The sequence below is a fragment of the Desmodus rotundus genome, chromosome 10 (assembly GCF_022682495.2).
Source record: "Desmodus rotundus isolate HL8 chromosome 10, HLdesRot8A.1, whole genome shotgun sequence".
Lineage (NCBI taxonomy): Eukaryota > Metazoa > Chordata > Mammalia > Chiroptera > Phyllostomidae > Desmodus > Desmodus rotundus.
The window spans coordinates 4294585-4311444 of NC_071396.1; the positions used below are offsets into that span (position 1 = coordinate 4294585).

The 16860-nt window shown below is 44.2% G+C and overlaps 1 protein-coding gene across 2 annotated transcripts; it reads right to left on the reverse strand.

The window, feature by feature from the left end:
* Positions 1 to 11570: 11570 nt before the first annotated feature.
* Positions 11571 to 16168, reverse strand: RGS1 (regulator of G protein signaling 1). 2 transcript variants are annotated; one of them, XM_045184516.3, is made up of 5 exons: positions 16001 to 16168; positions 15546 to 15623; positions 15046 to 15107; positions 13581 to 13744; positions 11571 to 12836 (listed from the first exon to the last, which is right to left on the reverse strand). In XM_045184516.3, the coding sequence occupies exons 1-5, from the start codon at positions 16135 to 16137 to the stop codon at positions 12651 to 12653; spliced, it is 627 nt and encodes a 208-aa protein (XP_045040451.2). In that variant the 5' UTR covers positions 16138 to 16168; the 3' UTR covers positions 11571 to 12650. The 2 variants fall into 2 exon arrangements, with proteins under 2 accessions (XP_045040451.2, XP_024431869.2); XM_024576101.4 differs by having other exon boundaries at positions 15546 to 15626.
* Positions 16169 to 16860: the final 692 nt, after the last annotated feature.

Consider the following 16860-nt stretch of genomic DNA (forward strand, 5'->3'; position numbering starts at 1 on the left):
ATGCCATGAAAAAGCACAGGGAGAATATTTAGCAGAGGGCCTGCACCTGGAGATGACAGGCAGGCCCCCAGTCACAGTCCCCAGAACCCCCGTGTAGCGACCAGAGAGCTGGGGGTGCCTTGAGGTACGTTAGAGAGAAAAGTCAGTGTAAGTGTTAGAATTTGTTTGGGGAAGAGCCTTTGAAGAACAACAGTCCTGAAGTGTGGAGATAAGTTGTATGGAGCAGGGAGGTCCCGTCGCTGAACCGATGGGTTGTCCTCACTCTGCAACTGATGAGTGCCCGTGGAGAAGTTATTCCACTTTTCTGACCTGCAAGAAATGAAGTCCAGCTGCTGTGCAGCCCTTCTTCCCGATCCGATGGCCTGTGCTTTCCATGGGTCTCTGTATGCCTGTTGTTTATCGTTGTGTTGCATTATGCAGTCATATTTAAGTCTATCTATGTCTGTAGTTATTTTTCCTTGAAACTCCTCCTTACAGCACTGCCCATCACATGCTGGGGTTTTTTCCAGAGAAACTGTTGGTTTGGGCACATCCCGAAACACGGGAAGCCCCTGTGCACTCTGACGAGCGTGAGGAAGTACTGCCCAGCAGAGTGGGTCCCCCATGCTGCAAGCTTCCCTGGGGGACTTTTCTCAGACACGTGTCCTCATCGCCCTTCAAGGTGGGGCTGGACACAGGGTCAGGATCTGAAGTCAAGACTAGTTGTAAGTCTGGCTTAATAAAAATGCTATGCATCGATCTCCATGATTTTATTCCAGTTCACATTAGACAGTCTGTTTTCAGAAACCGCGTGGAAATCACGCTTCGCCCCGGGCTTTCTTTCCTTCTCGAGCTCTTAGGTAAAAGTGTCCCCAAAATGTGACTGTCATAGTGACCACTCTATGAAACCACACCACTCTTCCTCTGAGTTCTGGGGATGATGGGGAGTTGGAGACCCCAAATCCTGTGGTCCCCACTGCGCCCTGCATCCTCTCTCGATGGCCTTTGTAGGCGTGGTTCTGTAGCACTTCAACAGACACTCCTTCACTTCATCAGCAACAAGAACAAATGTGTTTTTTCTGCCGACACCAAGCACTTGTTAGGTAAATAAGTAGACGTTGCTGAGGACAAAAAGCAACTGTGTGTAGGTGTGTCTGGAAAACTGGGTAAAATGGGGGTTTACATCACAACAGGTCAGACCTCAACTGAACAGCTGATACTCGATATGCCATACTCCCTCCCCACCCTCTCCTTGCCCCACCTGCTTTCCCTGGTTTCTTGCTTCTGCATTTACAGCTATCACTTCCTCCGAAGGCTGTTACAGCGACTTTCTCCCCTTTCTTCCATAGAACATCCTTCCTCTCCCTGTTCCTTCTGACACCGAGACCCTTCGATGCCAGTGTCCTCCGAGAGAAATGCCGACTCTGTCAGATGTACTGTAATTCTCAAAAAGAACAATGAGGTATTGAACATGAAAACTGCCTAGTGAGAAGGGCACACATGTATTATACATGATAAAAGTAATTCAACTGTAAATACGGCTTTCACCGAGAAAAACATATGCTATGCAGGTAAAAGGGCACTATTTCCCGTTCTGTGGAACAAAGGAGAAATTTCTTGAACCAAAGGGAAAAGTCTTTCCTTTTCTCCTCTTTCAGCTGTCCATTGGGACTGTGTAGTGTTTTTCTTCCTAACCCCTAGATCTGCTACGCAAAATATAATAGCAAACACTGTTGTTTAAGCTTATTGATAGATTCACTTAACAAACATGCTTATTTATCGGAGACAATAGGGAACTCAGGTGCAAAAATCAGTAAGACATTTTGCCATCGATGGCATTACTGTCCAATGACTATCAGTCAAATAAATTAGACCACGGGCTGCTGTCAGCGCTGTGCCAAGCCTGTGTTTTGGGTGGACAGAGACTGCAAAAGAGGGTCTGGGCAGGTTTTCACTGAGTGTGTGGGTGACACAGGTCATTTTAAGGGAAAAGACCTTTCCTCACTCGATTTGGTCCATTGCAACACACTCAAATTCCTGGCAGCACTTTCCTCCACAGCAGCGAGCACCTTTGGCCCTGTGCCAGCAATGAGGGTCATACCTGCCCGTCCACACTGACAGAGTATGAGGTGGTGGGGAGTGTGTAGGTGGTCGGCCCATCCACAGCTGTGCGTGGCTGTTGTGTGGAGTCAGGATAAAGCAAGGCACCTGGTGCTGGTGTGCAGAAGAGCCATTGGCTGGACACACAGTAGAAGCTCTTTAACTCATTATTTGACCAAATATTCATAAAGTGTTTTTGGCACTTTCTGCTCTACCTTGGGAAGCTGTGTAAGCTGTAGATCTACAACTTATTTATAGTTCTGTACATGGTAAATTGTTCTGCTCTAATGCATTTAATGGAAATGAGAGCAGCCTGCAGCATTGTATTACTGAAGCATTAACGGGGCGGTGTATCACTGAAGCATTACTGGGGTGGTGTATCACTGAAGCATTAATGGGGCGGTGTATCACTGAAGCATTACTGGGGCGGTGTGTTACTGAAGCATTACTGGGGTGGTGTGTTACTGAAGCATTACTGGGGTGGTATTTTACTGAAGCATTACTGGGACAGTGTTGCTGACGTATTGCTGAAACATTACCAACTTAACTGTACACCAAGTATGTCCCAGTGTCTGTCAGGGAGACAGCACAGCGGTTTATAAAACTCTCAGGTCTGAGGTTGACCCCACTTTTGTATCTACTTGTGGATTTTTGACTCTGTGACCTTATTACTTGGGTTTCCATGGATAAACCCTTACTCTTTTTGCACTGGGGCTTCGTAATCTCCAAATGGGACAGATACGTTAGTGCCAGACCTGGCATTTTGTGATTGCAGACAGCAGGCTCCCAGTGTGGGGCTTTGTTTCCCTCCCGCAGAGCAGATGAGGGAGCACTTAGCTAGACAGAAAGCTTTTCCCCTGTGTGGCTTCCTCCCAGTGGGGTGGAGTGGGCATTTAATGGGTCCTCGTTGAATGAGTGATGCTCTCTCTGCCTGGTCAGGGGCCCACAGAGATTTCTGTAGATACTCTCCAGGTTTGGAGCCTAGGCTATCATTTCGACAATGACACTCCATTTACAATACAACCAAAAGCAAGGATTCTGCTGGGGGGATGCACATGAATAAGGTTTTTTACACACATTTTCCTGTAATGATTTTGAACTGCTTTATTTGGGATTTTTTTTCTGTGATGCTTGTGTTATAGAGGCTGGGATATGAGTTTGCTCTGATCACTGGAAAAGAGAGTAATCCAGTTCAGGGCTGGGGGTGGTGGTCCGTGTTTGGAAGACAGCCCAGTGACCACTCAGCCCCATCCTACGTCAGGAACCTGATGACCTGATACCCAGGGAGAGAAACAGAAAGTGTGGTCACAGAGACAGGCACTGAAGCATCAGAAGCAGGAAGTGGGGAAGGAAGGGCCTGAATTCTGACCACAGGAGGAGTCACAGAGTCCGCCTGCTTGTGAGGTTTCCAGGGAGCCTGTCTGAAAGGGGAGTGAGTGTTGTGGGGTCTTTCAGTTTCCAGTTTTAGGCAAAGTGGAACCCTGCATTTGGCTCCTGCAGAATCGGGGGGGAAATCAAAGGATGGATGAAGAGGCCATTTGAAGGGGGAAAATAGCTTCCAGCTCGTATTTTTGTTTGTGTGGATGTGCATTGTCTGGCCTGAGGCCACATGTACGTCACTGAAGATGGTGGATGATGTAGGGATATGAAGTGCAAAAGTGGAAACACTCATTTTAAAGAAGAAGCTTAAGACTTTTGGGGACATGTTTAGAAACTCTTTAAGTTTCTAAAAGTTCCTTATCTTTTCACATCATGACACAAGATATTTTAAAAAGATAAAATTTGTCCATGTCGCTGTGGTAAATGCTTGATGACATCCATTGTCAATGGTGATAGGCCAGTTCTGGGACTTCGGCCACCCCATGCCCAGCCCAACCAGACCCGAGGGCCGAGGAATTAAATGTTGTTCACCTGAAATGAATCGATAACAACAACAAATGCAGTGCTGTGCTAGCTGGGGGAAGGCTATAACAAGGATACTCCAAGGGCAATGGTGGGGCATCTCCCTCAAGTAATAGGGCGGGTGGACACCCCCCACTGCCCAAAGTCACCCAGGGACCCCGGCTTGAAGGGTAGCTCTGCCCTCCTCTGGGCCATTGTCATTGTCTGCATATCTAAAGCTGGGTGGGTGCCCGTCTGGTGGTGCCCGTCTAGACGGCACGAAGTGTGACGGAGTGTGGAGGAACATTGTCAAAGTAAAATATATTTGTAAGCAATTGGTATTGAAAACCTTGTGCTACATGTGGAGGAGATTTCTAAACATCAACACATGGATGTGTCTCATAGGAGATAGAAACTCAAAAAAAATATCAGCTTAAATTAATGACAGAGGGGACACAAGAAAAGTCCCTGCAGAGTTCATGGCCTAGGGCAGGACCGGGAGAGAAAGTCTCAGAGGGACTCAGAAGGTGGTGGATTAAGTGCAGTTTTGATTGTCCAAGAGGGCTATGTTGGAAGAAAAGATATGAGCTGGGTTTGGAAGGAATGGTGGTTCTGGGGCAGCAAGCAGAGTGAAAAGTTACCCCCAAACCCCTCAGATCAGCATCAGTTTGATTTTGCCTTAGCCCAGCGCCAAAACAAGCAGTTCTCTCCTTGTCCCTCTTCTTTACTCCTTCTTTCCATTCTTTTTCCTTCTCTTGGGAAGTCAAGGAAGTCTTCTCCATTTAATGATTCATCTGCCACTGCAGGGGTCTTTGTCAAAAGCCTAACGTAAGCATCCAGTCTTTTGAAAATGGAATTCTGGTTCTTTATTTGTACAGTTGATTATTACTTGGTGAGCACCCTCCTGTGGGGCAGCAGTTTCGTAATAATGGAAATACCTACAGGGTGAGTCAGCAAACAACCAAGTTGTTATTCTAGTCTGGGAAGCTCAAAAGATTCCTTTAACAGATAACATCCAGTGTCCCCCAGAGACATTGAACATTTACAGATATTAAAAAAAAAATACAGGATGCGAAGCAAGAGAAAGAAGATTTCCCAGATGGTGAAATAATATAAAATGGATATCCCTTAGAGGCTTTTTGATGATGATGGAGAAAATGTCTCATCTGTGTGGGTGATAGTACCTTCCAAACTAACGTATGTCTCCCGACGCTGTGAAAGAGCAATTGTGTTTTAAGTAGAGGGTAATGCTGCCACTCGGTGAGGGAGTTGTTTTCCTTGCTGAACCTTGGCTTACCATGTATCAAAAAGGAGGGGCTACAGCTGTATCTCACAGTGCTACCTGGCGTCAGGGAAGTGATGCCTGTTCAAGTCTTGACTACTGGGAGAAGTCTTGTTTTCCCACCTTATCTGCACACACCGCACTGTAAATAGATTGAATGGTGACCAGATGAAGGCAGAGCACACGTCTGGCAGGTCACCTGACCCAGGACCCTGTGTGCACCATAGCTTTGGCAAATACCTGTTGTAAGCAGTGAACAGGTGTTCCCTGTGAGTGTTTTACCTTGTTTTACTGCAGCGTACTCTATTATATAATATGCTAATTTTATAACCAGATACAATTTCATCTTTGAAAGAGGATGGAGTGCAAATCTTAAACAGATACCAGGTGTTGCACCAGGGTCTCTGATGAGTTTAGCGGGAGTCTTGGAGGTGCAATGACCCTTCATAGGTGGTCCACTTGAATGGAGTAAGAAGGCCAGGACTGTGGACCCTGCACTGGCTGTTAGTGACTGCAGGCTATTTCTGGGGTGAATCAGCCAGCCCATTTCACTCTCTCCCCATGTTCTGTTCTCTGACCTTGCTGTATAAGTAATATCTTGGCCTCTACTTCAATTTCTTCATTTCTCAAATGCTCACAACCTGCATGGGGAAGGAAGACATTATTTTGCTTCAAGAGCCCCATTCAAGACCATCACGCTTCTTGGAAGTACGAGGCTGCTATGAATGTTGGCCGCCGGGGGTGGGGACATTGACAGAAGTCCCCTGTCCTGGCTTCCGGGTGCCCAGTGGTCTGCTTGCAGCTCAGTGTGCCCTGGCTTGTTGGTGCCCCGAGGGTGAGTCACCATCTTGAGCAATCCACTGTCCCTGCGTGTCCTCGAAGGTTCACAGAACGTTCAGGCAGTTTGTGCATTTAGGCTTCATCACTCTTTTATTGCTCTCTCTTTCAGACCCACGTCAAGGGCAGGAAGAGTGTCAGGCACCTGCGGTACATAAAGTAGCCTGTCCGTCCAGCTCTCTGCTGCTGTTTTTAGGCCAGCTTGCACATGACAGACCCCTCTTCTTTCAGGATGAATTATTTCACAAGTAGGTCTTTGGCCCCAGCAAGTTCAGCCCTCTAGTTTCCCTGGTGTGCACTGAATTCACACTTCTGGTCCCAATCCCACCTTAGCCTCAGACCTGCTTCCCAGAGCCCCGCGCTGTGTTTGTTTGCAGTCCTGACATTTCCTTCACGCTTGGCCGGTTCAAACCTCAAAGGATTTATAGCAGTGTGGTCTGCAGGCCTGAGCGGAGTCTAGGCGACTGAGTGGAAAATGCGTGGCTGACTTGTTTTCACTTTGGGTTTTTATCAGTTGCAGAATTTTCCATCACATTTTCTTTTCCTGCTTCCCAGCCCTTACCTCCCTTTTCTGTGTTGTTTTTGGCATTTTCTTTTGGTAGGTTACATCTGAAATAAGCTGTTCACATATTGTTCTCATCCATAGCTTACATCCTCTTTTCCAGGCAGCTCTATCTGGAAGAACATCACAGGGTCAGGGAGATAACCTTGGCCTAGTGTGGGAACGAAAGAACATGATGCTGTGACGAAGAAGTTGCCCCAGTCCTTTCCAGGCTGGCTCCATATGTGTCTTCAGAGATGAAATAAGGAACTGCTTCTTTTTTCAAGGAAACTGAAATAAATGTCAGTATCTTTTGCATTCATCAGGCTAGAACTCCCTAGTTACTGTAACACATGATCCCCAGATCTCAGCTGCTTTTACTTTCCACTCACACAAGGCCAGTTTGGGTTGCAGGACTCTCCTGAGTATGGTAACGAGTTCTTCCTGTGGCGTTGCCATGTCAGCATCCTTTGCTTTGGGCAGTGTACGGTCAGTGTCTATCGTCAGCTCTGGGACGGGGCCTATCCCTGAGGCTTGCTGAACATACTCAGTGCCGTGGCTCTAATACTTCTGGGTAAAATACAGAGTTCAAGGAAAGGGGCTGAGGAGAAGGAAATCCCTGTCAGTGCTGACTGCAGAGAAATATTCATAGCAGGGTCTGTGTCTGCCCCTCCTTGGAGAGGGGCTGAGGAATGCAGGCCCCCTGCATCTAGGGAGAGGCCCGAGGTCGGTGAGTGCTAGGCTGTCTCCCTCACAGCCCCTGAAATGGATAAGGAAATCATTATTGGAATTAGTAGGACAGACTTCTTCCAGCCTTTCTTTCCTTCGAGCCCAGTCATGCCGGAATTTATATTTATTTGTGAGTTACAGAGCTTGCAATTAGTCTAGTGACACAGTAATGCAAAACGTCACTTGGGTTACTTTGAATTCAATGCACATTTTATTGTGCCACTTTCATGTCTTTGAAGCCATATCCCGCCGCCCCCCAGGAGGGAATTACTATGTTTTCCTCTGTGCTCTCAGAGCTCCGAATTCCCAGCGGTGGCATGTGGGCTGGCATGGACCCCACGACCGCCATGGGAGCAGGAAGAGGAGGAGGCCAAGGTAGTTTCCCTCATGGCTTCCTGCTTACTAGGAACTTGGGAAGGGAGCGGAGAGCACCCCCCTGAGTCTGTGGTGATGGAGACCCAGGGAACCTGCTATCAGGAGGTAAGGTGCTGTGACTCAATGCCCAGAGAGACTGTACAAGGTGCCCAGCACTGGACGCATTTGGAAAGTGGGTACCACACAACCTCTCCCATTTACAGGGAAGAAGGGCCATCAGTCCCATTGGCTTTTCACCAGAGACCCGGGGAGAGCTGCGTGGGAGGTCACCTGTTAGACAATCTTATCTGTCCCTGCACTTCTCTTAGAATGCTTGGTAGAATTTATAGTCGTTCTATTTGCTCCTTTCTTTCTGAGATCACTGTGAGTGTTCTGGGAATTGAGGGCTATTTTATTCATGTGTCTCTTTAGCACCTGACATGGCTTGTGGCACATAGCGGGTGTCATTGTTGGTGAATGTGTTAAGGGAACAATAGTCTAGACATTTTTCTGGGAGTATATGGTTGAGCCTAGATTTGTGTAGATGAAGTAAAAAGCCTCTGAGCTCCCCCCCTCTACAGTGGCACTTTACAGCCATAGATGGTATGAATGAAATCATTCTAGTCAAAACTATATCAAAAATCTGACAGTATCTTATGCACTTATTGATAGGAAAACATGTTCTACCTATGACTTGATCATAATAGGTCATTTGTAAATACAGAATTAACTGGCACATTTAAGAAAAAAAGCACTAGACTATGGATGCAATTGGATTTTATAGCTAATTCAAATGCAGGGTTTCAAGACAGAGTATAAAAGGACTAGTGGAAAGCGGTTGGTTGTATCCATTGAAACCATACCCACCGCATTTTTCACTCGACTTGATTGGAATTTTCTCTAAAATTCTAATTTGACTAGAATGGCAACAGAGATTTTGAGGAAAGTAGGAGAATATTGAAGCCCATGGTATTATTCCTGTTTTTTTTCTCTATTGAGAAATAAAAGATAAAAATAACTTGACCTATTTTGTGGAGTAAAGAATGTTTGAGATAGAGAATGTGTCAAGGGAGTGGGAGTGACTGGCTAACTTCAGGTCTCCAGTTCTCTTTTATTGTCTGAGGACAAGGAATGAACACTAGAACATTCTAGAACATTCCACTGGTCACATAGACCAACCACTGTCAACTGAATGGCCCCTCCTTCCATAGAAGGACCGGGAATTCCTTTCCCACCGACCCATGCATTCATCCCAGTCGTCTGTTGTCAGGTGTCAGGTGGGTGTCAGGTGGGTGTCAGGTGGGTGTCAGGTGTCACAGATCCCTGTGGTGGCTTAAGTGTCTGTCCCACAGCCAAGGTGCCTCTCTCCTGGGCTGAATCCCGGACTTCAGATTAGTCTCCTGTCTTGGAAAGGGGTACAGACCGATCCACAGAAGACTGTGCATTTTGCCACAGACTTCTTTGTTGGAAAGTTTCATTTAGGTCTGTCATGGAGTGAGACACACAGCTTTGCCATTAGGATGATGCATTTTTAGCTTTTAAGATACTGGTTTCAACAGAGAGGATGGAACTGTTTCTGTGGCAGATGGGTGTTTTTTGTTTTCTAGAGATGGTTTTATGCTTGTCTTGAGTCTACATCTCTGAGTGTAATTATTTATATTTGTGGTAGTTTAGATCACTGTTTATTTCTTCCTTTATATATTTCAGAATTTCTTATATTCAGTAATAAACCCTCAAGGATTCCTACTGATATAATATAGCCTGTGTTTTCACACAGAAAGAAAGAAATGTTAACTTTAGTTTATTCCTTGTGGCTGAGTGTGTTTATGCATACTTTTTATTCGACATCATGGGGTATATCACTACCCTTATTTTTGCCTTCTTAGAGTCCTGGTTTTCTTTGATGCACATATCAGAACTAATGTAAAGCAAGTCTGAGAAAAGTAAAATGGTTTTTATTTTTTCTAATAAATGAGTTTTCGATCATACATATCATCAATGGCCAGTGCTTTGGCATGGCAGCAGAACACAGCCCGTGAACTGAGAATTCCGCTGGAGCAGTTGGATCAGATTTCTTTAAACAGCAGATGTCCCAAGAGCTAACCACATTTCTTACAAAAATAGTTGCACCATAACAAACAATGCCAATGAAAAGAAAATGATCTTTTGAAGTATTATTGTGTAGTATCTTGAATCTATGTAGCTAGGATGACTTTTTTCTGTTTGGAAATGAAGAGGTGTCTTAAGTGTTTGTTTTGATCATTTGTCCAAAAATTGGAGGCTCTTTAACATGGCATCTTATTAAGTCAAAGACCAGAACGTTCACTCTATGACCAGTGTGAGTGCTGGACTTCTCACGTTATGTTGTCCGGAGGGCCTGGACTGTGTAATGCAACAGTGGTACCAGAAATAGGAGCGGGGTGCCTTGTGTTTGCGTGGGCTCAGCTCACCAGCAGTGGACGTCGACAATGACTACACGTGGTGCCCGGGGTTAGAAAGCCTTTGTGGAAGAGTTACTCGCCCCGGGTCTTGAATAATTGGACTTTGGAAACTGGAAAGAGGTGGGGAAAAGAATTTTAGGTAGCGATTAACCGAAGGCCTGGAAATAGTGAAGACCAGGACTCGTTCAAGAAAAAGTAATTAATCCAGTGTGACGTCAAGGTCGGAAGGACACCCAGAGGGAGTGATGGGACTTGTACCACGAAGGTCTCACTGGGAGCATTTCAGGTTCCAGAAAGAGAAATTTGTATATCATGGGAAATGACATGTGATTGAGAAGGTGAGGGATGGAAGAGAAGAGGCTGGAAAGAAGGAAAACAGCTCCTAAGAGTTTCCAAGCCATGACAGCCTCTGTTGGGGGTTGGTAATAGGCAAAGAAGGAAGTGGTGTGTCAGCTGCCCACACTGACTGTAGAAGAGGGGTTTGGATGGCATGAGTGGGGGAGGGCAGTATCTGACGATGACGACAATTATGATGAAAAGACTGGACTCCTTCCCTAAGCTTCTGTTACAATACGACCTGCTAAGCCTTGGGGTAAAGCTGAAGGTGGAGCTAGCTAGAATTCTGTCCCATGGAAACTCAAGAACAACATTGCTTAAATAGGGCCTACACACTGCCCCCTTCCCTTGCTGTATGCCTGCCAACGGAACTAGGCTGTATCGAGGGCACCCAGAGCATTCCATGTGGTGTGTGGGTGGCTGATGACTCAGCCCTTGCTCTCGGGCCCTCTGGGTTATGCATCATCATGATTATTTTTCTGCTCTCTGTAGGTGACCCCCCAGTTCTTCCACTTAGGTGGCCCTAGGACTGTTGCCGATCTGAGTGATTTAGGAACTGCTTCTTGTCAGTGGGGGGCAGTGTTACGTTGTGGAAGGAGTACAGATTGTCTGTCCCAGACTTATTGTGTGCAGCCCATCCCTGTCATCTTCAGAATCACCCGGGGTTTTCCTTTCAAATGCAGATATTACCCCCCCATCCCTGGAAGACTCTGGCTCATTCATTCTGGGATGGGGCCCTGCAAGGGGATTCTGTTCTGTTAACATTCTAGGTAATTTTGAAAGTTAGCTAAATTTGGGAAGCAGGGATTCAATCTTCCCCAGTCTCAGCTTTCACAGATCACTATGAACTTTATATGAGAAAATACATCTGGGTTTTATAACTTCATGGTGGTTTCAACCACTGTAAAATATCTGTTGTTAATTAGGTTATTTCTTGAAATAACTTTTTGTTTCTTTTTTAAAGGTTTCAACTTCTCATCACTTTGAAGCCTGATTATATGAGAGCATATTTGTTTGATTTTATGCATTCTACTAGCAAAGACAAAAGACAATACTAATGAATTCTAATACATATACACAACACATGAAATATAGGATTAAACGGATGATAGCTTTATTTTAGTTTTTTAATGACTAATGTTTAATGGCAAGTTTAAAATAGTTATGTGCATATTAAAATATGTTAGCAGTTTGTTCTCGTAGTAGTTTAATATGCCCATAAATTTTATTTTTCCTGAACACATAATAAGTAAGCTCTTTAGGTTATACCCAGGTAAACTGACCCAATGAAATGTATCACACTCCTAATTGTGATCACACACATTTTCAGGGACCATTTGAGTTGTCTCATTTCCGAAAAATGAACCTGATGATAGTTTTAGATGTTGAAGAAATGATAGAAAGTAGAAGACTCTTGCTTGAATTTTTGTTAAATCGAAGGAGTAAATGCCAGTTTAAAAATATAGCAAGGAAAATTAAACAGAAACTGTTTCTATATATTTCTATACAAAAACTTGTATTTGTTATTGGCTTGTATTTAAACTTGTATTTAAATTATCAATTAAACTTGATAATTTAATTTACAGATATAGTCTGACTTCCCAGTTTTAAGAGCAGTAGCTTAAGTTAATTAAATACATTGTTCTTTTCTTCATCTTTTTCAAACCAAAGCAATCAAACAAATGAAACACCACCAAGAACACTTTGTGTCAATAATAGCAATGGCAGTTTCGAAAAAAAATACTTGTCAAATAGTCATCCAAGTTTAAGAGCTTTCAGCAGCTTAAGACAATCTCTATATAATAATATGCAGCATACACATCAGTGGGCCTCGAAGCTTATAGGATGTCTGAATCAGTTCCAAACCTCTGCGCACAGTGTCCGCGTGCCCAGGCCTCATCAGTTCTGATGGGCTTTCCAGTTCCTAGGTGCACTGTATTTTAGAGCAGTGCCAGAGGTTCTCCTTCCTTCCTCCATCTCCCAACTTTCACCTCGAGTTTCTTCAGCCCTGTGCCTGGATAACTTCCATGTTAATCCACTGTGAGTCCTTTGTTCTTTCCCTGGGCCGGTCTAGTCACCCAGAAAGGCCAAGTTGCTCGCCCAGGGAGCCATCCGGGAGCTCTCCTTCTGTACTTGATGGCATCTGTAATTCCCTCCCACCAGGAAATGGTCACTTTAGACTGTTGGTCTGAAGGTCATTCAGAAGATTTAAATATATATTTGATTTGAGGAATCTGGGATAGGAATCCTTTTCCATAAGAGTATACACAATTTTTTGGGCTTCATCAAAACACGTGAGGGTTGGAGCTTTAATCTTCTTGGCTGTAGATTCTCGAGTGCGAAAGTCAATATTGATCTGAAAAGGAAATCCTTGTTAGTTAATATACACTTCCGACTTACTGCATATTTTGACATTACTATGTTGTTGTTTTTTTTGAAGCACTTCAAGATAGTGCCTTTAAGACCTCACTTAAATCGGTTCTCTCTTGAATGCCTATTCTAAACCAGACCTTTGCTAAGTGTGGAGGAGTTAAAAAAAGATGTTGCAAGAAAGCCTTTGTGCCAAGGTAGCCCATGATATAGTCAGGCTATGCAAAAGAGGCAGCCGTGAAAAATGTAAATACCCGGGCAAGGCGACATGCACATCGATAAAAAGCGATGTGGACATTTAAGATTCATAGGAGGAGGGGGTGCTTTGTTCCCCTCTATTTGCTTGCACCAAAAATATTGAATGGGAAGGTGGACACTACTCCTAACTGGAAATATTTGTGCTGCTGTCTCATATGTATTACACTCATCTTTCTTTCTTTTTTTTTTTTTTTTAAGTCCTCATGTAAGACAAGCTAGCTCATGAAGGACTTCCTGGTATGCAGTTCTGACCTGCAAGCCAGAACTCTCTCTACTGCGGCCCCAGCTCGTTAGCTAGTTTGGCACAATCCGTTTTTCGTTCAGTCTTGTCACCGATACAGAAAGTTAGATCGGCACTGCACTGAACTAGGGGAATACACCTACGCATTCGGCCGTGCAGTCTTGAGACTCCAAAAGGCCTTCACCTTGCCATGTGTGCACACGGGCTAGTGGTCATGAACGTGGTACTCACTTGCTTAGCAGCGTCCGAATGCACGAATGCTTTGTATATTTTCTCTGCTTTGCAGTGCAGGAGATCAGACTTCGTTTTTTTATAGTCTTCACAAGCCAGCCAGAACTCAATATTCTCCTCACTGAACTCAGACTTCAGGAAACTTCCAAACACATCTTGACCGGCTAAAAAAAAGAGAGTGAGGGGGTGAGATACTTATATTAATTGAGCCAATAAATGAGTAACGTCGAAGAAGACATTTGCAAGAAAATACTATTGCCTTCTCTATGTACAAGGGTGAGAAAGGGCCTTTGTGAAGTAGCTGTGTCATGGTTTGTACAGGTGGAAAGGCCTTAGAGATTCCTTCACTTTCAGGTTATCTGGGGCCAGACGCAATTGTTCATAGTCCCTTAGCTGCTTAGTGGTGGCTACAAACTGAACTTTGCTTCTTTTGTCCATTAATTGAAAATTCTGTCCTACTGGTTACAAAGCAATCTCTTCTTTTATAGAGTATCTTAGGGAAGCAAACATTGACAAAGGACATTAATACCATGTTAAGCACTAACAAATATAATTTCTCCAACCAATTTATTATCAGTCAGAAAATGTGAGGCCTGTGTATTATTAGCTGAATATGATATACTGATTGTATTTGCCAGTGTTACTAAGACTTTCAAAAGGGCCGTTTCTGTGTCACTTATTTGTTTGTAAACTACTTTTGTGGCAAGTCTCTTTAAGGTGCTTGTGGGGCGAAGAGAGGAGGCTCACACTCTGGAGACAAACTTTTCATGTGCAACTCTCGGCAAGTCCTGATCCCATAGAATTGCAGGGGCCTCAGGGAGGATAGGGGAGCTGACAGAGTTCTTTACCGTCCCTCATCAGAAATGCACTGTGAGGCTCTGTGTCAAAAACCTTTGTTGTCGTATCTGTGGTGTTACATGTGTCATGTTACATATAATGCAGTTACATACTGTGTGTCTCAACGGCCCTCAGGGCCCTGTGTGTGGGTGTTTGAGTCCTTGGCTCTTCTCAGATGCCTGTCACATGCCAGTGGGCTGAATGGGTGAGTCAGTGTTGTATGAATGAAAAAACAATGAACTGACTGAATGACTCCTACTCACAAAAATGCATCCTTTAGGTAAATTTCAGAGCAGCTGTTCACATATGGAGAGGTTTGGTTTACTTTGAAAGACTTTAAACCTCAGAACCCCAGCATACTTTTTAATTTTGCTCCTGTAATGCTCCGTCCCTGGAAACATCTCATTGTCTCATTGTCGAAGCGACTTTCTCTGTGACAGGGTTGAGTGCTAAGTGGCCATTACATGACAGTGAGGCACAACATGCTGAAACTGTCAGTGGCTGCAGCAGAAGTGGAATACAGCTCTACACACACGGCTCTCCAGACTCCTGTGTCTTAGTGAAGCTGTTCAATCTGCTAGTGCGCTGAGCTAAACCTAGACACCTTCAGTAGTTCATTTCTACTTACTTTGCGTGGCAAGGAGTTTTTCCAGAGATTGAGACCACTGCATTACTTCATCAGGAGAGAGTCTGCAGGGGAGGAGATTTGTATAAATTAGTAAAATGTATATTTTTTATAAGCACAAGTGAACTCAGAATGCCTGCTGCATTCTGATAATTTCACAAACTAAGACTCTAGTCCTAGTAAACTTTATTAAAATGTATAAGAAAATAAAATTCCCTTTAGAATTCCTGCTGAAATAACATTTCCTATAGAATTGCTATATGACAGTATCTGCCAATAAAATGTGAAAAAATCCAAGGACAGATGCTCCAACAGTATAATAAGTAGCCAATATGTGCCCCCACATGTCTGCGTTTAATGGACATTGGCACTAATGTGCTCATCTCCTTAGGCTTCTCACATAAAATAAGTGAGTCCACTATGCACAGTGTTAAGTGCTTGCCGGAATAGAGGGAATGCTCAGAGCACGTTTATCATGACAGCTCAGTGTTTAGTGTACGTACATGTCCTTGGACTTGGACGTCTTCATTCCAGACTCCAGGTGCGGGATCATAGACCTCAGGTATGCTTTCACATCCATTCTGCTGCCAAAGACACAAAAGTGAGTATTCCTATTTCCTCACAGAATACATGTCATTGATTAAAATAAAATAAAATAAAATTAAGAACAGCCTGAAATAAACTCCTCCAAGGCACAAGGCAATGATAAAACTAGCAGATGCAACACATTATATTAAGATTGAACCAAACTAAGTCTGGAAAAACACCCACCCAATTTACTGCCAATCACAATTAATTTTTTAAAAATGCAACAGAAAATATGCAGAACTCCCAACAGGTAATTGTTCCCATCTGGGTGCCCTAAGTGCTCATGTGTTCTCCCATTTCCTCTCCCTCCCTCTGCCATGAAAGATAATCTCAGTCAAAATTCACCCAGTGAGACACCGAAGGCACTTACAAGGTCTTTGGCCTCCTTTTTTGAATTTTATCATCAAGAAGCGAATGGTCAGTTCCTTTCAGTCCCTTGGGTGTAGCAGAGACGAGCAGTCCTGGCATTTTGTCTGACCTTGGCATGGAGACGGCTGCTCCTCGCATGGCCCTCACTCGCAGAGTGAATGTCCGCTAGTCACCGTCCCCGCAGCTTTATATAGTGACGGCAGACAGGCTCGTGCTGTTGGGTGAGACTGTTTGTCAAGTGCTGCTGCCACAGACACTGGAAGTTCCCCTTTCGCGCCTGGTTGTGACGCGTTATCTTGAAAAAAAAAAAAAGGCATACAGTGATGTCTTGTGGTTGAAACTTAACCAAGTGAGACTAGGTGGCTTGATTAGAGAGAAAGAAAAACACACAGAGACCACGCATTTAAAGCATTAGCCGCATCCGTGTTTGGTTCCAGGGGACGCTGGTGTCTTCATGAAAAGTGCATATTTCAGTAAAACTCTCATTTGGCACATTTATTGTATCACATAGACACTCAGTAGTGGAGATGTATTCCCCTGATGCTTTGCCTAGTCCTTGACTATAAAATTCATCGATCACAGCATTTTAAAAAGAGCTCTTTTTTTCTTCTTTCAGGAAGCAGTGTAAAGTAAACAAATCTTTTCTTGTTTGACTATTTGTGCATGTATCTGGTGTAAAGGAGAGTTATGAGAGTTATCTTAACTTTCCCCCCTGCGGTCTCTTCCTTATTTTTATGACAAGACATTCCCATGTGAGGATTTTCCCAGGTATGTGCTAGGCCTTCTGCTGGTAATACATAAGATGACTTTGGGGGTGTGTGGATTTTCATATTTATTAGGGATGTAAATAACCTATTATAC